Source organism: Triplophysa dalaica, chromosome 1, assembly GCF_015846415.1.
Source record: "Triplophysa dalaica isolate WHDGS20190420 chromosome 1, ASM1584641v1, whole genome shotgun sequence".
Classification (NCBI taxonomy): domain Eukaryota; kingdom Metazoa; phylum Chordata; class Actinopteri; order Cypriniformes; family Nemacheilidae; genus Triplophysa; species Triplophysa dalaica.
This window is the reverse complement of record NC_079542.1, coordinates 22,923,378-22,946,049: the sequence shown is the minus strand read 5'-3', so window position 1 is coordinate 22,946,049 and position 22,672 is coordinate 22,923,378. Positions and strand designations below refer to the sequence as shown.

Below are 22,672 nucleotides of genomic sequence, written 5' to 3'. Positions count from 1 at the left end.
GTACCAGAGTTGATGTAGAGACTATCAAAGTCCACATTTTACTGCAGTGTAAAGTTAATCTTAAAGATACTTATGCATTGTGGGAAGTGCTTGTGGTATGCTTATCAATTGTGTGACTAAAGTCACATCCGTAAGCACTAATCAGAGCGGTTTCAGACCCTTTTTTGTGGTGTTCAGCATATCAAGCATGTATTCTTCAGATGTTACCATATCTCAGTTTGTTAAGAAATATTGAGGTGCATTATAGGATACTAATAGTAGCTAACTTTGAAACATATTCATCACATGAGATTCTCTGCAATGACTGAAAAGGTTTATTTAATACATACAACCGAATCAGGTTCATCACTCCCACATATGTACACAGGGTTCTCCATGTATTCAAGAAACAAAGCAAAAATTAAATAACATGACATTTTAGATTACAAAAGTTTGAAAGATCTCAGTCAAAGAGAACGATGACAGGAACAATCTTGTTTGAATTGCTTTTGATAAACATCATGGCACAAAATAGAATAATATGTTTGTCATTTATTTGTCATGCCAAATTAATAAAAATTAGGGATTAATACTGTGATAGTTTCATCAGTTGTATCAAATAGGCACGCATCCAGACTTGCTTTTAAGACCTTCTTAATGAATTTACTATTTAACATTTCAATAATGGACAAAACCCAAAAATGACATTACTTTTTTTATAACATTCCAAGCACTGACACATCAGTACCTCTTTGGTTTGGTGGTGGTAATGCAATTTTTGAATTGCTGTACCACAGGTAATCCAACTAAAGAGTCGTGAAGACACTAAATTTACTTATTTTTATGACATGCATGTAATACAGTGCGATTCTTGGTGAATGAAAGTAAAAGCTGTTCTATACCCCAAGATGAAAAGGAATTTACAATCAATTTAATTAAGTTTAACCGTAGCGTTAATCTTGTCATTTTAATAACGGAAACTGTAAATTAACAAGTCTTCTCTTCAACTTCACAAAAGATACAGTGAGCTGTGTAAAATAAGTAACATTTTCTGTAACTGAAATTTCTCACACAAACATCTAAATCGGCTTAGCTTTTACGCTAGCATGTTTGATTCTGTCTCATCTATGGGGACTTCTTTTTTTATTGATTGAATTCCAATATGAATACAGAAAGTTTAATTTAAATGTAAATTAAGCCAGCGTGCATTCCAGGGTATTGTCAGCTATAGGATGTCAAAAAATGGATGAGAAAATAAAGTGTGGTCCTTGCTGTAAGGAAACACTATGAGACCCAGCAGTGCTCAGGTGTTCTACACTGAAATGCAAACATCTTTTTCATCTTGTTTTACATTTCAACAAATTAATTAAAGTTAGGTATAACTATTTTAATGACTAGAATCTGATTATAAACTAACACTATTGATGCTGTTAAAGCAACCTCAGAAAATGTAAGAGACCACTACACCAATGAGTGACCGTTTACCGATGTTTTCCTGCTGGCTTATATTATTCCCCAAGTTCTTAGAGAGTTTGGTGAGTATGGTCAACACTACAATCAAAACTAAAATGACGTGTTGTATCACAATGCATGTCACAATGTGGAGCTTTGTGTCAATTACACAAGTAAATTTTTAGCTATTTATTAACATGCATATACATCCTAACTACACATAAAATAAAAGCTAAGGTGCACCAAAATGAGCATATCTAGAGTGTCTTCCTTACCTCAGTGCGTTTATATTAGCACATAAAAAATTAATGTATTTGTAACGTAAGATGCCATCTTGCACTGTGCATTGAAACTTGCATTACAAAAAGCTGGCTGTTTAGACTTGGGCCAATTTGCACAGTGCATTTCAGTCAGATGTCTATACTACTTTTCCTCAGCACTCACAATATGAAAAACACACTTAAGTTTAAGAGTATAAAAGCACTAGAATAGATACACATAGAACTGTATACAAAAGCATAATAAACACAGCAAGCTTTGATATCAAAGCACTGCTTCACAAAAGTACTCATTGTAAGGCAAAATAACCATTTTGGAGTTTTGGAACTTCAGGAGCGCTTTCCTGGTAGATAGAAAATGCTGTGTATTTGAGCGTCCACTGACAGCATTCACCATAACAATGAACATATACCATCAATTTATTAACATTTTGATTTATTCAAAACTCGACCTCAAGCAAACACCAAGAGGTAAATATACTGTAACTAGAAGTGCATTTGCCCAGTCATTGACATTGGGAGATCTACAGCCCATTTTATCTTTCATGAATGGTATATTATTTCACAGTGTTAGACTGGAGATGTTCTTCTAGCAGACTCATGTGAAGAGTCAGGACAGATCTTCTTATAGGGCGTGCCTACTTTCATGACTCTCAGCTTCTTTTTATACAACTGAATATGTGGCATGAAAAGCAAAGTTTGTAGTGTCGTCTCCTTTAAAACCAACTCTATCAGGCATCCTGATTAACATTTACCCATAGAAATGGGTATAAATTCAAATTTTGGCCACTCTGATCTGTACCTGCATCTGTATCCGCATCTTTCAGTGTGCCAGACTGCCATGCTACTTTTGTTGCACTTTTTCATGCAGATATGGATATGCACTGTGTCTTATCAAATAAAATGCATTTCCAAGATCAAATTGTTATGCCACCTGATGCACCTTGTTGTATGTTTATTAAAGATAATGGATTTTATTTTAAAGAAACACAAGAGAATGTGTGTGTGTGTGTGTGTGTTTGTGAAAAAGGGGGGGGTCACAGAACCATGGGGTCACAGAACCATGTACATTCACTTCTATGTGCTTACAGAGTGGTTCAAAGTGGACAAGGAAGCCGCATGTCACATTTGCTCATTTTACTTACACACAATATTAGCATTTAGCCACTGTCTGGCATATCCTTTTATTACTCCAGCAACTTCATTGTACCTCTTCTTCACTGTTAAACCCCTGCATTGTATAAAACAGAATGTTGAAGGGCAAGGCAAGGAAGAGTCAATGGCAAAGTGGTTTGCTGTAAAGCCCAAAGCATGCCTCAGTTTTTCCTTTGCCGGTACGTCTTGTGCAAATTTCAGCAGCAGCAGGCGTGCGAACCTGTGTGCATCTTCTGGAGGAAGTCCGTATGAGTCAAATGCATCCATACGGGCTCACGGACAGTGGAGTCTATTTCAGAAGGCTAGAATGCACAACCATATGTGAGACGCAAAAGTAGGTGAAAAAATTAAGCACATCTTAAGCTTAAGTCTTAGACATCCGTTCACCTTTATTAGTGCAGCTCAGAGCCCTGTGGAGCCAAATAAGGGTCAGAAAGTTAACCCTGAGGCAAAAAGGTGCTACTAGCTCATCATTTAAGCCTTACTTTTGAACCAGCATTTTTGATAGATTTATTCCGAAGCAGTACCGTTCCATCCCAGTCTTTCTCCACCAACCTTTTTCCTCCTTGTTCTTCAATCCGCAGTACCGGGGAATCCCTCATTACTGGAGGTCCTCCAGCAAGAGTGTCCGGCCATGGAGGTTGCTGTGCTCGTGGGAACTGCCGAAGATCAAGTAAGTCTTTGTACTGAATCTCTGGCCTGATCATACGTAGGCAAACTTCCCACGTGGCGTTGTCTAGTCCAGACTGCAGCTCGTAACCTAGGATCTTCACTAATCCGCTCTGGAAAGGGCGGATGGCCTTGTCCCGGATGCGACTGGCCTCTACAGGCCTGCCACCATCACGTAAACAAGCACGAGCAAGAACCTCGCGTCTGGTCCTAAGCAAGGCTACCTCAGCCTCCATTCGACTTTGGCCGAAGCGCTCTATTTCCTGCCAGAATGTGAGGTTGAAAGCTTGGTAAAGGTGCCAGTCTAGGGAGTTCCATTCCCGTAATTTCAGTTTTTGCTCATTTGTCAAACCCAAGGAGGCCGGAAGTGCGGACTTACCCATCCATCCAGACCTCCCACTGGATACTTGCTGTCTGGCATTTAGGCTAAAAGAAACCACAGCATCTAAAGGCCAGCAGAGAGCATGGCGGAGCAGAACCATAGAGTGGTCAAAATACTCAGACAAAAGAACAAGCCTGAAATTTCTTCGCACTGCCGCCACGCCACGCCTGGCCAGCGCTAGGCTGAAGTTGGCGTTATGATCCTGACCAAAGTCAAACCACAGCAAGTTGCGGGCATAATGGTTGTTTCTGAGTTTGGGATCGTAGTACTTATGAGGGTTGTCTGCAAAATCGCTCAGCCCTTTGGCACGCCTGAATGCAGGGGCAACATTTTTGTAGTAGGCATATGAAGATTCGGCTAAAGCCACGGGATCTCGAAGGATAGAGAAATAGAAGGTATCAGCAGGCATGACCTTCTCAACCTGTAAAGTGAAAAACAGAATGTTGTATTTATCAATATTTACTAGAAATAAAACAGAAGAAACATTATATAGTTTACAGCTAAAGTCTCAGACTTAAGCAGTTCATCCTAGTTATGGTTTGTTAAACAGATTGTAAAATTAAGACCTAAAGGTAAAAAGATACATTCACATGAAATCTGTTTTAACTTCTGATTCTGATTCTAACTGAATGGCCAAAACATATCTGCTATACCTCTGGCCTGTTGAAGCGCATATGATTTCCTATGATGTCAAATTTGTCCACGTGGGGACCTCGGTATCCTTTCACCCTCTGGGCAATAAAGGGGAGCGGGTAGCCAAATTGGTACCCAACAGGAAGGGCAAATTTAAGACCCCGCTCCTCTCCGAAGCGATAGAGCAAATTGAGAACAGTGCTGCTGGCTGTCTTGTGAGTCTTCAGGAACATGATGTGCGTGTGAGGATGACAAGATCCAAGAGAGGACCCTTGGAAATTCTCAGAGGGAAGTGCAAAGAGGGATCGAGACCTCTCTGGCTGCATCCAGCTAATACAGAAAAGGACCACAAAATGCCACATGTTAAAAAGATCATGACAATGAGAGGTGAAGCCTCTCATGTTACACTGAATCCACTGAGAAAACTGATGAGAAACAGTCAAATGAAAAACCGATGAGAGAAAGATGGGAAAGACACATACAATAAGTACAACACTGTAAACACAACTGAAAATAATAAAGGGGTGTGGCTAATGTAAACAATACAAAGAAGAGATCATTGGAGTACGTGTGAAGGTGGACAGAGAGTAATGTGCTTTAAAGGGGTCATATAACACGTGTTTTTCTTGTCTTTGGTGCGTTATATGTTGACAATGCATGTTTTAGACACGTTAAATTGCAAAATTAAAGTGTCGGAACAAAAGATGCACTCTATCTAAAACGAATGCTCACCCAGACCTGCCTGAAATGCCTTGTGTTACCACACCCCCACAAATCTACGTCAGCTCGTGGTATGATTTGACTCCGTAAGGTGGATGTACCTGTCAGTATGATTGCATTGGAACATGATGCTCCAAATATGGTAAGAGCCGTTAAATTTCCGTCAGATGCTTGCAGCATTCGACCAATCACTACGCACTTGTTAACTGGCCAATCATAGCACAGGTGAGCTTTGTAAAGAATCAGAGAGGCGGGGCAAAAGGGAGATACAATCACGCACGGATTGTGAAAAATGCAGCGTTTTTAACCTTAAATCGTGTACACACAAGGGATGCCAACTTGTCACCTTTCAGCGAAATTTGCCGTTTTGGATCTAAAATGGGTCATAATGGGTCATTCGTGTAGATCCGATAAGTTTTTGAAAATGGGGGTCTGTGAGTCTTTCGACGGGGTCGTCGTGAATGAAATTATGAGAATCATGTCCAGGTGTTGTGGAAACCATGTCAAATCATTAGCCAATTTGCAGGTTATGTTTTTAGTTCTGCGCAGATTGAGCGCACATACTCAACTCATTAATAAATATTAGATGTAGTCGAATTACGAAGCAATTTGTCTGCACATTTCTGACTTACTTCAATACAACTGTCACTAGGCAACAGGTGAAGCCACGCTGGTTTGTTTCCCTTTCGTACATAGCCACGCCACATCCTTTGACTGTAATGACTCGCAGTTGCTAACATTGTTTTCTATGATGTGCAACATAACCAACTCTGTTAGAATCGAAATAAATGTTGTTTACAGTTTCGTGGTGCTTAAATGTGCTAATGAGTGCACAGAGTTGACGGCAAACTGCTTCTTAATGTTTTGCACAGACGATCTATCTACACAATAGCTACGCTACAACTTAACTCAACTCACTTTTATTGTCACATCAACACGCGTGGTATTGAAACTCTTGGGTGCGAACTCCATACAAAGTAGAATGCAGTCGGACAGACAACTGTATGACAAACAACTGTATGACTTTACAGACTTAAGTGACAGTATGTAGTGGAGACGATGTATAAATAGACAGACTGTACAAAAAAGACAATATACATTATACACATATGGACAGTACACAAGATATTCACAAAATACACATTAGACATTGAACATTCACATTAAATATGCAGGTGTACACATGAAGGTGTATGTATAATGGATTTATGTGACATTATGTCCATGCATTATGTATAATTGTTTGTGTGGGCACATTTATGCATTATAAGTATAAAAGATTAAAGTAAGATGAACAAAAATACCAAAACAACAAAGACAGCATATACACAGCATATAAACTGTTGCAGATACTAGTCTATAGAGGTGCACTGATATTAGAAAATGTGTTACATGTATAATATGCATATGCAACGTGATGTTTTTAGAATGGTGTACACAAATGAATACAAGAAACGATAGAATGGGGTCAATTACTTGAAGAAATGAAGAAAAGAACAAAGGCATCTTCTTACCTCTTATTGAAGATGACTCCCAGAAGCTGCCCTGCGAATGCAATGACCAGGAATACCAGGAGTGCTTTCCACATGGGCCCCAGCCCATAGCATCCCAACCACCGCATTCTCCTATGATCAAAAGCACTGTCAGTCCTGGTTGTGAAACATCATAACACAATAGAAATGTGAGATGTTACATAAAAAATAAGATTTCACGGGGAAAACAAATGCGTAATAAGAGCATTCATGTGAGGTATGATGTGTACAGTATGAACAAAAAAGGTTCGTATATTTGTTGTTTAGCAAATCGAAGCTATCTCAATATATTTCTTAATGGTGAACTGTTTTATAGATTATTACAAAGAAACTCTTGTTAAAATACTGTGTGTTATACAACAACCACCTACACAGCCACACAGGTTTGGAGCTCAAATTTACATTTTTTACAACGATTTAGTTTTTACTCTTATCCCTAAAACACAGAAGCGATAATGTAAGAGATTGCACAAACAGTGATGCACAGATACAGTCTACGGCATCTTTCTCGGGTACTGAGGAGACAGGTGTAAAATATGGCCTTTGTTTTCATGCGTGTGTCTTGCTGAAAATGGTGTTGCAGAACAGTCGGACAAAGACAAGCTGCCTTTATCATAAATCACAGATTGCGCTCCGCTATACGTGCCCGTTACTGCCGCTTGCTGCTCTCACACTTACCGAGCTGACCGTCTGAAAACCATGATAAAACCCGGCCGGTATCACAAGAGATCGGCGCTTTGCAATAGCCACAGTGCATCTCGGACACCTCGGTCGATGTCTTTAAATCCGCCCGACGACGTCTGTGCAATGTAACTGACCCATCAATGCGCAAAGCGTCCGACCACAAAACCACTGCGGGTTCGCCGTCAAGTGCATTCGATTCCTCGTTTGCTTCGCATGAGCTTTTTTAAGACGGGAGTAGGTTTGGATGGAGAAAAGAGACTGCTTTGTATTTTGAGGGGTCTCATTGAGTGCAGGTGGGCGGGTTTTAGGGACCGTTCTGTTGCTGAGTGAGACGAGCTCTGACGTCACACAAGCAAAGCGGCAAATCTCGATTCTGCGGAAATAACACTATTACCATGACATGAGATAGCAGTGAATGGAGGACCAGAAGAGTCGTGTGTAAAGGGTCCGTGTACGTTTTATTCATTTGATATCCTATTTGAAATAAATTATCGGAAACTGAAAGATGACTCGTTTTTGTTTTTTTTCGTTTAGTTCACCAAACGAAAAATTACATTTCGGCCCGATTTTTCATTTTTCGTTTGCCGTTTAAAAAACTTGTATTGGATTTTGGACTCAATATGGGATTCGTATATGTGGGCGGTGCATTAACGCCCCTTTCACCCGATTGGTCAAATCGCTCGCCGTTCTGTAAGGACTAAATTCTGCCCAGTATATTAAGAGTCTGTACTACTGCGATACTGACAAGTGTTTGCACTTTAAATTATGTTTACTTGAACCACCAGACAGCCTCGCATATCTTAGACCCGCTAGGTTAAGAGGGACGCGCAGACTGGACTTTCTCTTGTTTGCTGTGCACCCTGTCAGACAGCAGTTTTAGGCATTGTTCTGTTTTTTGTTATAAATCATAAATGGCAAGGAGGCATTTTCCCGCAATAGAAAGTCGGTTGGATTGTTACCCCGGTGTGGGCGTGGCCTAAATGCGCTCTCTCTTTATGCGCTAGCTCAAGTTCAAAGTCTACTCCTGATGCAAGTTGGACCAATTTTTACTTATTTTAATGTTTATTGTTATAAAAAATGAATAGGCTCTATATCACGTTAATCCGTTATCTTTTTCCTGTTATTCATGTGGTAGAGTTGAATACAAATGAAGGCTTATTCTGTATTAATGCGCTGTTTTTTCACATCATTTGTTTCCATCATGTTAGAAAATGTTTAACCTAAAACCTTTTGACTTATTTTAACTCTTCAGGCCAGGCTTTATCAAGCCAACAAAAAGTTTGTTCTCAAACTTTCTATCTAGTTATTATTATTTTTCTGAGATCAATCGACTAACTCCTAATAAAGTTATAATGCATTAGCAAATTCGGCTGAGATCTATAGAATGGTCTATCTTGCATTGCTATATTTTTTTAACTGGTCGAACTTGGATAAAGATCATTTAGATCAAACTCCAAAAATTCCATGACGACCATAATTCTTAATGCTGTCCACTAGAGGGGGTGTCAGTCTCTTTCAATCTACTTTATCCACTCTCCGTACAGTTGAAGTAAAAAATATATCTATAAATGTAATCTGTACTGCCAAGAATTTGTCGTAGCTGTATGTCTGAGAAAAAACATCACACGTAAGGAACATCAATGAATCTGCACAGTTGGGAGCCTGCATGCAGATGTTTAGGCCTATGTCAGTTTGTAAAACACAAAATTAAATCTGAAAAAACTTTTATTTTACTCTCACAACATCACATGTAACCAAACGAAATGTGACCTGAAATGTTTAAGAAATTTGAGAGTTAATTTATCACAAATAATTTTCTTTCAACAGCAACAATTTTATAGTGCAAGTTTATGAACAATTCTGTAATGATGATTGGGAACATTCTTTAAGGAGAAATAGTTCACGCCATCTATAAAAAACATGTGAAGGGGAGGATTCCTTAGCTACAACTATATAGATTCAATGACATCCTTTTGTGTAGTTATTATAAATAAATAAATTATTGATCGGTTATATCCCAATAATAAATAATTCAATCAATATTCTTCTGCCCAAATATTATTGTGATCTGAGTAAATTATATGTACAGTATGCATGTATGTATGTATGTACTGTGAGGGAAATAATTATTTGATCCCCATACTGATTTTGTAAGTTTGCCTGCTTACAAGGAAATGCAGGATCTATAATGTTTATGGTAGGTTTATTTTAACTGATAGAACCTGAAAATCAACCAAAATATCACTGGAAAAAATTATATAAAGGTTATAAATTGATTTGCATTTCAGTCAGTGAAATAAATATTTGATCCCCTACCAACAAGCAAGAATTCTTGCCCCAAAGATTGGTAATGTGCCTACATGGCCCACGGATTAGTCCTGTCACTTTAAGAAAGTACTCCAAAATCAGCTTGTTATGTATATAAAAGAGGCCTGCCAACAGAATCTGTGTCTCCCATTTCAACCTCTCAAGGTTTTCAAAGGATGTAAGGGACAAGATTGTAGATCTGCACAAACATTGAAGGCTAAAGGCTTGCTTGGTGAGAGTGAGAGAATTTTAAATAACTATCAATTGCCCCTGGTCTGGAGCTCCCTGCAAGATTACCCCAATGGAGTGAAGATGATCATGAGAAAAAAGGTATAATATGTACTGTAGATATTATCCAATTATCTTTGGCTTATTTGTATCAGTACCTATTGTATGATTGCTCCTGTTTGACATATCGCTTATTGCTCCCTGAACTCTCAGTTAGTCGCTTTGGATAAAAGCGTCTGCTAAATGACTAAATTTTATTGTAAATATATATAGTTTTATCATTTTGGTTTTGTAACAATTTCTGAATAAGCTCATGCAGACCGAATGAGAAACCCATTTATAAAGCAGAGTTATATACACTGCCCGTTCAAAAACAGTTAACAACTGCATGGATTCAACAAAGCAAATAGGTAGCCTCCAATTGGATTTGAGGTCTAGATTCAGCAACGTTATGTGCCCAGAGAATGAGGTCAGTTGACTGAATGATCAAGTTATGCCATCACTGGGTTCTTTCCTCCCTGATGGCACGGGCATATTTCAACATGACAATGCCAGGATTCATCGGGCTCAAATAGTGAAAGAGTGGTTCAGGAAACATATTCATCATTTTCACTCATTGGCCACCAAAGAGCCCACACCTTGACCCTATTGAGAATCTTTGGGATGTGCTGAAGAAGACTTTGCGTAGCGGGTAGACTCTCCCATCATCAAAACAATATTAGTTGATTTTGTAACAATTTCTGAATAAACCGAATGAAAAACCTATTAATAAAGCAGATTAGTTTTTTTTGAGAAAAACAAATACATCTTAATTTTAAGGTGAAAGTCGAGTCTGTACAGAAGCCTAGGTGTCGACAGAGACACTTACATACAGATGTCTTGGTTTGTGCAGAGAACACTCAAGACAAGCAGATACTCCAAACATGTATAATTTAATCCACAGAAACACAGGAAAAAGCACAACACCATAAACACTGTAGTAGAGTAGGCGGGGCGAGACCGTTGTTCGAGTCCGGTGAGTAATTGTGAATGAGCGTGAGCTGTGCGCACACCGGGCTCGTATCACGTAGGAGATTGGGAGCATATAAAAGGAACGAGCGACCGGACCGTCGTGGAGAGAGGTTCGGGCCCGAAGTGTTTGTATATGTATTTATGTTTTACTGTGTTGTTAGCCGACGGTCGTCCGTGAGGGGGCGCTGGCCGTCCGTGAGGGGGCGCCGGCTGTTATATTACTTTATTGAATGTTTTAAAATGTCTTCCCGTTCCCGACTCCTTCCTTCCCTACTTGAATCTTGTTACAAACACATTCAACACCTGACATATAACAAAACCAAAGGCAGAATTTAAATAAGACAGATAACAAGGGGTAGACAGGTGATGGGGATCAGGTGAGACGGGTGCAAAGGATTATGGGGAGTGTAGTCCGGTGATGGAAGCAGGCAGACAGTGGGGTGTGACAACAGATAAAGCTGTGATTTAAAGGTAGAAGTAATCAAGATTATTGAAACGCTTTGTATTCATTCATTTTAAAGTAGAAAACTGAACTTTATTAATACTTCTACTACTACTACTACAACAAATAGGTACCTTTATAGATCAATCCCACTGACAGCAGCACTCTTCAGGAATTTTACAGCAATTTTCTGGGATCAAAGTCTGTGAAAGGGGTGTTTGATGTCGAAGTAAAAGCATACAGCACACTTCATGGCTTGCAATCTCTTAAATGTCGTACAGTACAATACGAATTTCTGCTTAAATATCACGCACAGTTAAACAATAAACAATAAACTAAAAAACGAACGACTAGAGGTGAATTCTTCTGCCGTGCAGAATTAAGGCCGTACAGAATGGTACGATTTGACCAATCGGGTGAAAGGGCCGTTACAGCGCCGCACACAAGTCTGAATGCCATATCCAGTCCAAAATCCGTTTATTAAACGGCAAACGAAAAGAAAATTGGTTCGAAAACTGATTTTTGGCTTGGTAATCTAATCGAAAAAAACAAAAAATATATAATTTTTAGTTTCCGTTAACTTATTTCAAATAGGATATCCAATGAATAAAACGTACATGGACCGTAAACTAATAAAGCATTTCATTGTTTAATAACTAATTCTACAATAAAAATAGGCATTAATCCATTTGTTTATAACTTAATTTATTTATTCAAATATAAATAGGCGCAATGATAAAGTATTTTATTATTTATTGTTTTAAAGGGCAATAAAAAGCTTGATTGTAAAAATAATTAATAAATTAAATATTAATCCATCATTTTAAAGTGCATTAATGAATTCCTTTATAAATAGTGGAATTTCAAAATGTATTTGTAAATGCGAATTAAAAAGAGGAATAAATATTTGGATTTACAAATTGAATAAGGAACACAAGTTTAAATCAGTCATTTAAAATACATTTTTTTTACCATTTCCATTGCCCCGCTGCCTTTCCTTTTCCGATTTGCTATTCGATTAGCTTAGTCACTTAGCTTTTCATTTTAGCCTCTCTATTTAGTATTTCCCCGACACTGTGGGACCTTGCATTGGTAAAACGAGGTTAACGATGCAAATTAGCTCTGGCGAGAAAGATGTTTCAAGCTCTCTGATTGGCTAGTACTTTTCTGGTCCTCTTTAGCAGTCACCTTTTTGGAGAGAAAAAAAGGGTAGGATGAACTGTGCTGTACAGATTTTTTCTTTACCTGATAAATCATGTTTACACTTAATACAACACATACTTTTATCTCCAGGTGCCATAATTATCATTGAAAATAAATGTTTTGAGAATCTTTTGTAATTTATTTCTCAACTTCGTAGTTTTAGGAAAGAAAAGTGCATCAAGATAATTTTTTTAAACTTGCGTTTGTGGGCAGACATTAAAGCAGATCACGTCTAGCCTATTTTGTCTTCTTAAAAAACAGACCCTGGTTTACTTATGTGAAACCTGTTTTAACCTGTTAATATGTGTATAGGAATATATTTTTTTTAACTGAACACTGTTGACATTTCACACAGTAAAACCGAGTCCATGTGGTGGTGGTTTGCTAAAGCTTGCACTGAACATATTCCACACCCCCCCTTTCTTTCTCAGAATGCAGAGTTTAGTCGAACCAACTGCTGGGCACTTTTGAGTCATTTCAGTCTGATGAAAAGGAAACTTATAGCCCCAATTGCGTTTATCAAGGTAAAATGAGTAGCTTTGGAAGAAATATGTACGTGTGTATATACAGTGAGTACGGAAAGTATTCAGACCCCCTTAAATTTTTCACTCTTTGTTATATTGCAGCCATTTGCTTAAATCATTTAAGTTCTTTTTTTCCCTCATTAATGTTCACATAGCACCCCACATTGACAGAAAAACACAGAATTGTTGACATTTTGGCAGATTTATTAAAAAAGAAAAACTGAAAAATCACATGGTCCTTAGTATTACAGTAAAAGTAAATATATAACGTATTAAGCATCAAAGACCTCATTATGTAGTATTGTAATCTGATATTTCATCCACCATAGAGAAGAGGAAAAGGTCAGAAGCAGCTCTGTGGCTTGATTGCATTACAAATCACAGTAAAATGTAAAGACATTTTTGCAGTGAACATCATCATCATCATATGTGAGGATTCAATACAGGACTTCATTCTAAAGCCTGGCCTACTGAACGATGTTGATGTGATGTAGTTCTTAAGAAGCACGCCTATATTTAGATCCCCTCTAATCGCGTAACTGTGGCAGACCTCTGTCCCGTCAACACATAACACTGAACTTCCACCCTCAATGAGGGATGAATGAATGGTCTATTCAGGCAATCTGTGAGTGAAATTATGAGAGTGAAAATGAATGATGACGTTTCCTTGAAAATATTTTGTCTCATAAAGTCTACATTTGTTGCAGTTAGGTAGGCGTGAAAATAAATGTCCACAGAAAAGGTGCAAAGGGAGGGGACATTTCCGACGAGCCCAGGTTCGCCCTGCTGCGACCTCGCTGGCAGGAGTTATTTACCATCGAAAGTCCCGGGATGGAGATTTGGGAAGAATTTACTTTTTTCGGATCAACAAACCAACATTCACCGGTCCGTATCTCTGGTGCAGAAAGACTTAGAGAAACGAACCAGTACTCGTTGGAATGGTCTCTGCCGGGGCCTTTGAAGGACGCTAACCGCGAGTCCATATTACCACATTTTTTATTTAATAAACTGTACAATTGTTGTACACTTCAATACACTGTCATTATTTTACGGTTCTTATACTGTCAAAATTAGGTATTAATTGAGTTATTACCAAAAGGAGTAATTAAATGCAGATTTAATTATGTAGTGTGATAAAAGAGTGGAAACATTTATACAGTCTAACAGTTACAACCGGTTCTTTGAGAGAAACCATAATACTGATGTGGCCCGGGATGAAATCGAGTTTGACACCAATGGCCTAGCATATAAACACATTAACCCACCTTCAGTCGGGCTATTGAAGGGCACGTGTGTAATGTTTTGTGACAGGAGTGCATCTATACTGTGAATTTAGAATGCATCAAGAGTCACAGAGCAAGTGTTTTGCAGTGAGGTAGGAGGTTACATACTGCAAACTCTTTCTTGACCCCCCAAAGACATGTTCTCTAAGAAGCTGAAGTGTATAATTTAGAATGATCCATCTGTACCTGCATAAGAGGATTACACGTCCTGCATAAACTATAGAACCCTGCCCAAACTACCATAGAAAATGTCATGGATTATGGTAATTGAATTGGTGTTAATGGAAACTATAATGGTCTACTGTTTATTGGTATGTGATGAATTCTATTGATGGAATATGGCCAAAAACAAACTAGAAAAAACTAATTTTGTAACAGTTTTAATGAAAAATTATATGATATGCCAGCACAGGCGGGGGTCCATTCATCGCCCCAACACTTCGTGCCTGTTACACACGGCACCCCAACCCTGCAGGGAGGCATCCGTTGTCACCATGACGTTGTCACCAACAGGCCTGAGAGGGGCTCCTGTCTGTAGAAAGGTCATTGAAGACCAGGAGGTTAGGGTGCATCGGCAGAGAGGCATGATGACCATACCCCTGATGCCGGTGTGCCAGGCTCACCAGTGAACTTGGCCCTGTAGCCAGTGTTGGAGCATTCTCATGTGCATCAACCAATGATGCCATGTGTCCCAGGAGGACACATTTTTCTTGCGAGTTCATAAATAGGATTTAGGCTGCGTGGCGGATATTTTAACAAATTAAACCAGCTACACAGGATGTGGCGTATGTCAAAAATAGACTAGGCGCCTATCTGTAACGAAGCGGCGCGGAGAGCCACTTCTGGGACGCTTTTGAAACGTGCCAGGGCGCATCTGGTTTAAACACAAGCATAGACTAGAATGACAGCCGTCTATCTCCACGTTCATCTTTCTTAAACGTGTCATTAAAACAGATTCCAGATCATCAAACAAATTTTGATATTACACAAGGAAAATCAGAGTAAATACAAAATGCAGTTTTTGAATAAAGGTTTTATTTATTAAGGGAGATAACAATCATAGCATTTCTGACCCTATGTGAAAAAGTAATTGCCCCCTAAACCTAATAACTAGTTGTGTCACCCTTGGCGGCAGCAACTCTTCTATGCAGAATTGTTTTAATTCAGCCACATTGGAGGGTCTTCAAGCATGAACAGCCTTTTTTGTCATTGTCATTGTTTTACAAAAGCAAAACACTCTGTAGTTATTGAGTACACACAAATAAAAACAGACCAATCACAGTTTCGAAACATGTATTAGTCTTATTTGTATGACGAAAATTACTGGCGTATTTAAATCTTTCTCCGCAGAATTAAAAAATATGTGGCTGCGCGTTAAGACCTAAAGGAAAAACACTTATTACACAGATCTGAAGACACTCACTGAAGACAACCTACTGCGCTTATGTGTATTTAGGTTTAATTGCACAACACCACATTTCCCCCTTTAAATAAAGATTCCTTCATAACACATATGTTAATTCTATTAGGTATGTATTAGGGATGCACAATATTATTGTCTGTGGACATGTTGATAATGGCTTATAAATGAATTATCGGCATCGGCCCGATACAGAAAATAATGGCGATATGCCCCGCCGATAGGAAGCTGTTTAGATTAATATATATTTGCGTCAAATTGCGTGTTTGTGCTACAGCGAGCATGTCTGTGGTGTATTTATTTTAGGGGCATGGTTTAAATTAGGGATGGGCATTTTTTTATAGCTTAAGATTTGAGCTCACGAAAAACAAATATTCAAATATTTGTTTATTTAAATTAAGTTATTAATTACGTAATTAAAATAATTAAACTAGCTTGCAATCTGAGTGAACAAAGATTTAGGAACACATACAAATTATTATTTATATTTTCTGTGTAGTATAAGATCATTACAGTTGAAGCGAAGATGCGTTAAACAAGACGTGACAAATCTATAGGGCTTCTGTAGCAGTAACTTAAACTTGTGGTGACGCAGTTTATTGTTATGAAAAAGAAGAATATTATTGCTTCTTTAATTAATATGCACCAAATTCATTTTCCAAACGTTTTTAAAATTATTAAATTTATCCTCATTTCAAAATGTGAGAAGGGACAGTCACTAAAGGGACTGGGATTTGCCCCCTTGTTTTTTTTCCCACTAGCTCAATGCTGGTGCTTGTATTTTCCCCGTGCAGTTTACATTTGCAACCAGAGCACCTTGGTTGGAAAAAAAAGCTGTCCAGCACCTGGCGTTTTAAGCTGTGTAAAAAAACCCTGGTGGATATTCAGCATATATCAGTATCGGCATAATTGAGGTGGAAATTATCGGCACATCGAAAATCGGCAAAAATCCCATTTCGTGCATCATTTGTATGTATATATAAACCAACAATTACAACCTTAATTCAGGCAACTGAACATCATAATACAGCAATATTACAGAAGTATGATTCAAACATGAACAGAGTTATAGCCACAGCCAACAACATATTGTCTCATGCATGCACCCAGTTCGACCCTTTCACTCCCGTTCAAAGTCCTTCAACCAAGCAGTTGGTCTACTAACTCTACTACTCTTCCTCAGATTAATTTTCCCCTGTGACTGTGAGTTGTCATGCTGAATGACAGCAGGGCCTGTGAAATATGTCAGTTTGGAAACATTCCATTTTTTTCGTCACTCGACACTAAAGTGTTGTTTCCAATTTGTCTCTTAATTTCCAGGGGTGGCGAGAACTTGGGAACTCCTTTTCCCACATGAGTAGGCTTTTTAACTCTCACCTGGTCTCCTGTTTTGAAAGGGTGACGCTAAGCTCCCTGTTTCCTGTCTGTATACATTTTGCTTTTCAGTTGTTTGGTTCACACAGTAGCTTTTACCTGAGCACACTTGTCACTCTTAAGGCCCACAGGAAAGACATTCAGCTTTGCGATGGTGCAGGAGTTCAGACGGGGAGACTCCAGTAGTACTGTGTGGCGTAGCCCTGTAGGTTTGTAAAAACTCAGTCACTACCTGTTTGCACGGTAGCCCTCTTTGTTCAGTAGAAAGGATGCATTCTTTCAGAACTCAGTTCTAACGCTCCACAGCACCGTTCCCTTGGGGGGAGTACAAGGAATTACGCATGTGATTTATACCCCTCTCTTTCAAAAAATCCCCAAAGACCGTGGCCACAAATTGAGGGCTGTTGTTGGTCAGAACACCAAGCAGATTTCCCTCCCTGCTGAAAGCTGAATGCAGGAAGGATGTAACTACCTCTGCACTAACATTTAGGGTAAATGCCACTTCTGGCCACTTACTTTGGTAATCCACTAGAGAGATGGCAAAATGGTAAGGCAGAAAATCCACACTCAAGAGGTCCTCACACAAGTCCCGAATCCGAAAATAAGGCACCAGCAATGGATCCAGCTCCCAACGATTTGTCGGCCAACGCCGCCCAATCTGTACACGCAGACTCTGAACAGACTTCCAAAGCGGAGATAAAATCCTCCACAGAGAAAGTAGATAGGCCAGACACGAAAGCAACCATGTCTGGTTCCACTGAATCATCCAACTGTGCTGGTTATGGTAATCTGGATAAACAGTCGGCAGCACAATTAAGACACCAAGGGCAAAGCAAAAGCAAAGCAAGCGCGCGGCCCACAATCCTGAACGGCCAATTCCTTTTGTCGCCAGCAATGTAGCGCCTGCACGATGGTCAGTTCTCAACATGAAGTGTCGACCCCATAAGTACGGCCGCCAAATTTCAGCTGCCCACACACAGGACACCGCTTCCTTATAACCGCAGAGTATTTTCTTTCAGGAGCCGTAAGAGCTCTGGAAGCAAATGTAACAGTCCTTTCAACATTCTCTTTGTGGAGTTGTGTCAAAACACCCCCCAGCCCATAATCAGAAGCATCAGCATCAGTAATGGATCAGCAGTCGGAGCAAAATTAGGCAGAAATTTGCAGTACCACGAGATCAGTCCCAAAAACGAGCCGAAGGAAGCAATGTCTTGTGGTGCAGGGGCGTTAATGATCGCAGATAGGTGCTTAACATCGAAAGAAATTCCATCTTTCGAAACGACGTGTACTACGAACTTTGATTTTACGCTCATCCTGAGTAGCACCGTACACAATGACATCATCCAAATAGTCCCGAACTCCCCTCACACCCTTCAGAACAGATTCCATCATCTTTTGAAATGCCGCCGGCGCAGATGCTGGGCCATACGGAACCAGACAGTATCTACAGAGGCAGTCATGTGTGATGAAATCGGTGATGTCCCAACAAGCGCCATGTAAGGGAAGCTGATGGTACACAGCCGCGAGAATGTAGTGAATACTGATGCTCCCCTAAGGTCATGTAAGAGTTTGTCCATGTGCGGCAAAGGGTGACTGTCCACTAGGCCTGCACGATTAGTAGTTTTTAAACCGAAGTCGTTATTTGAAGGGGTGCGATATTCAAATTTCAAAAGCTGCGATTATTTCGATAAAGGGCTTTAAATATGATAAAATGCACCCAAGTGGTATTTGAAAGTTTGCTTCTGCAATTTAATGTTTAACCAACAGGGGGCATTTTAAAACTGCACATGCTATTGAATTAGCAAAGAACGCCATTTGGAAAAGATGAGCGCGAGCGGTAGCAGCAATTCAAATTCGCAACAAATTAACGTTATGACTGATGAAGCGCAAAGTCCTGCATTACATTTACATTTAGTCATTTGGCAGACGCTTTTATCCAAGGCGACTTACAGTGCACTTATTACAGGGACAATCCCCCTGGAGCAACATGGAGTAAAGTGTGTTGCTCAAGGACACACTGGTGGTGGCTGCTGGGATCGAACCAGCAACCTTTGATTTACCGGTTCATTGGTTTAACCCACTAGACCACCATCTCCACAGCAGCAGACAACTTGATACCTAAAAGAAAAAGCAACACTTATGTTTGGAATTATTTGGGATTTTGACCTTCTGATGTTCTTCAAAAGCAAGTGCTTTGTAAAACATGCCAAAAGTCTGTGTCGACCTCGTGAGGCAACAAAACCAATTTCAATCAACACCTGCAGAGGTATCACAGACTATTTATGAAAAAAGCCCACAGATGAACTCACTGCACGGGTATCGCATCTCTTTGCAGAAGATCGGTAGCATAAAAGGACGAGCGACCAAAGTGAACGATGAGAGAGGACCAGGCCTAGATTTTATGTTATGTTTTATGTTTGTGTTGCCGGCAGTCGACCATGCGGGAGTTGCTGGCAATTTACTTTCGTTTAGTGGTTTGTTTATTTTTTATATAAAAGTTGTTGAACGTTCGCCAGTTCCCACCTCCTTCTCCCATTCCTTGAATTTGTTACAGCGTTCATAATGTGTCGCAAATGGAACGCCTACCATCATTGCTGGATTATGGTTTACATGTTATATATTATATAGATATAGATGGCGGGGATATTACCTTACCAGTTTGAGCCCGAGTCTGACAAAGAAACATCCAAAGACGATAGTAGATAATAGATAGACGATAATAGATTGAACACTTAAATATGCCGGGTTCATGGATAGACTAAGAAACTGTAATACACACGACATAACAGTACATGTTATCGTTAGTGTTCAATGCATTAGCTAAACACAGATATAAGATACACAAATATTTCTTGAAGTTCAGACCCTAACCCAGACAAAAATAAATAGTCACACAGGTTGTGATTCGGTGGTATTTGGTATCTCCCCCTTTCAAGGATAGTTTATTAACATATCCTGCAGTGAACGTGCCAAGATTATTGAAGCAATCTTTGGTGAAATGACGCGTGCACAGGAAACGCGTCATATACTCCATTGGTATCATTTGAAATGAATTGAAACCATTGTTTCCTCTGAAGTTCTTCCTTTGGTAGTTTAAGTAAGACGCTCTTAGTTTAACAACCTAGAACACAGGTTTTAGACGGCACAGGTTTTAGACGGCACGGGCATCACGAACGAGCGACAGTGCTTAGGGGGAGGAGAGCGCAAAGTTTTTGTGGCAGTCCCAGCAAAATGTAGGCGGAGTCTATGTCTAACGACGTCTCGTTTGCGTGATTCAGAGTCGACTAAATTTTTTACAAGCCAAATACTTTGTTATTTATTCACCTTTGGACTTACAACTTGGCAGACTGCTTACTTTCAAACACGGCAACATTACACACTGCATGAAATGTAACTTTACAGAACAGATCCCATCTTTCCACGCTCCTACACAGCGTCATCAAACTATGGCATTGCTGTTGTTATGATCGTGCGCCCGGTAACCGGTTTGTACAAACTGTAGCATTAACTAGGCTATCATTTACTTCGAATGTGCAAGAGTTTTACACTGTGAATTGGTTCGTTTTTCAATTAAAAACTTTTATGAACTGATTGTCAGTCGTAGGTTTATCAAGCTGTCCGATACTCTTATGTCAACTATAACTGTTATGAGGAAAATTCTCTAATTGAAACCTGAGAGCATGACAACAGTGGGCATTTTGTTTGTCTGCATCCTGTGAACAAAATTAAACCCCAAAGAAGTCCTTTATTACAGTTAACTTCAGTCAGACGGGCTTGTTCCAAAGCTAAATCACTGTCCCTAAAAACCTGTTAGCTGCTTAACAAGCTTACCGTCACTAATCGACTCATACAGGCTGCAACAATCCATTTAATTACTTGAGATAACTATGGCACAGAAACCCGCTTTGGACCATGTTGACTTGATAAGAAATAAATGCAAAAACACCATAAAAACTCTGGTCTCCAGTTTTTAACACTTAGTATATTATATGTGTATAATACAAAAGGTCTCATTTGATGAATCCACAGAAGAAAAACACATGAACACGTGAGACACTATACAATAACCGACAAAGAACTGAGGATAACAGAGTTTAAATACAGAATCAGGCGCGGGACTAATTAACTGCTGATGAACTCAGGCAAAGGAACACACAACACACAACCAAAATACACTAAAACTGTGAAAGAATACAAAACCAATCAGACTAAATCTGTGACACTATGAGAGTTCCTCTATAGTTGTAAATGACAACACATCAATTAAAGCTTGTTTATTTCTTCTACTTAAAATGTTATGCCTGTGATACTCACCCAGAATGTGACGTATAGGCTTCAGGTCAAGGGGTAGATTCCTTCACTCGAAATGCAATGAAATGTTTGCGCGCGAGGCACTGCAGAAATTAACTGTAACGTAAATCAAGCCTGCAAGAGTCTCCCGTTATCCATCAAATTATATCCGTCAAACGCAATAAAGTTTTGCTTTCGTCAAACGGCCTGTCATGCTTGTTTAGCCGAGTATCCTATATACTACAATTACTCCTCCTACCTTAAGAAGTTGAGTTCATCACGTCTACGTGCAAAGACAATACATCCATCCCAACCCCCATCCATTACTGTGTCCCTGTCTTTCCGTGAGTCAAGCGTGCCCGCGCAGCGCGCTCTCCCGAGTCTGTAGCTGTAGCCGAGTGTAACTTTAGCCTGTTTTCTCTTCTGCAACCTCTTGATACCATGTTACATTTTTGTGATATTGCTGCAACAATATTAAAAAGTAAAGTTGTATCAGAGGATAATCTTTTATTCTAAATTCCCCTTTAACATTTAAAATGGTTTGTTTCTGCCTGGAATGCGTGTTAATATTTGTATTAAGTAAAGGCCTATATTATTGTACCTAAAAAGCCTAATAAATGATTACTCAACGGTTCTTAAAACCTTGCCACTGTACGTGAAAGCTATTCAACCCCCATCTGTTTCATACAATATTCAAAATGAAGTCAAACAAGCACCCCATTCAGCTCTGAGCTCTTGCTCCACCAGCGGATTCTGAATAATGAACCTCAGGGGATCACAAGGCCCACACTGGTTTCCGTCTGCAACCAGGAGCTAGACTGGAGAGCATGATCACTCAACATGAATAAATCTAATTTCTTTTGCTGCAAACAAACACAGCTAGACAATACATGCTTAGCTATTTGAGCAGACAGAGATGAACTTTGAAAAACCCTTTCTTTGAGGCTCAGATCCAGTAAATGACTTGGCCAGTTAGGCGATAAATGTTGGGCTATTACAGACATGTTCTGTTTTGTTGAAATAGTACGTTGCCACCTGGGTGTACAGTGAACATTCAGGCCTGTCATTAAGTTGGACAGCTGGGAATATTGCCCTGTGCAAAGACT

General features: G+C 39.4%; 1 protein-coding gene across 5 annotated transcripts; it reads right to left on the bottom strand.

Annotated features, from left to right (window-relative positions):
* Window positions 1-198: 198 nt before the first annotated feature.
* gal3st4 (galactose-3-O-sulfotransferase 4) lies at window positions 199-21,861 on the bottom strand. 5 transcript variants are annotated; one of them, XM_056746297.1, is made up of 5 exons: window positions 7,479-7,771; window positions 6,783-6,917; window positions 4,569-4,878; window positions 3,420-4,336; window positions 199-3,274 (listed from the first exon to the last, which is right to left on the bottom strand). In XM_056746297.1, exons 1-5 carry the CDS (start codon window positions 7,499-7,501, stop codon window positions 3,229-3,231), a joined length of 1,431 nt encoding a protein of 476 aa, XP_056602275.1. In that variant the 5' UTR covers window positions 7,502-7,771; the 3' UTR covers window positions 199-3,228. The 5 variants fall into 5 exon arrangements, with proteins under 5 accessions (XP_056602275.1, XP_056602284.1, XP_056602291.1 ...); XM_056746306.1 differs by lacking the exon at window positions 7,479-7,771 and adding exons at window positions 21,591-21,670; window positions 21,826-21,860 and having other exon boundaries at window positions 200-4,336; window positions 6,783-6,893; XM_056746313.1 differs by lacking the exon at window positions 7,479-7,771 and adding an exon at window positions 21,591-21,861 and having other exon boundaries at window positions 200-4,336; window positions 6,783-6,893.
* Between the last annotated feature and the right edge of the window lie 811 nt (window positions 21,862-22,672).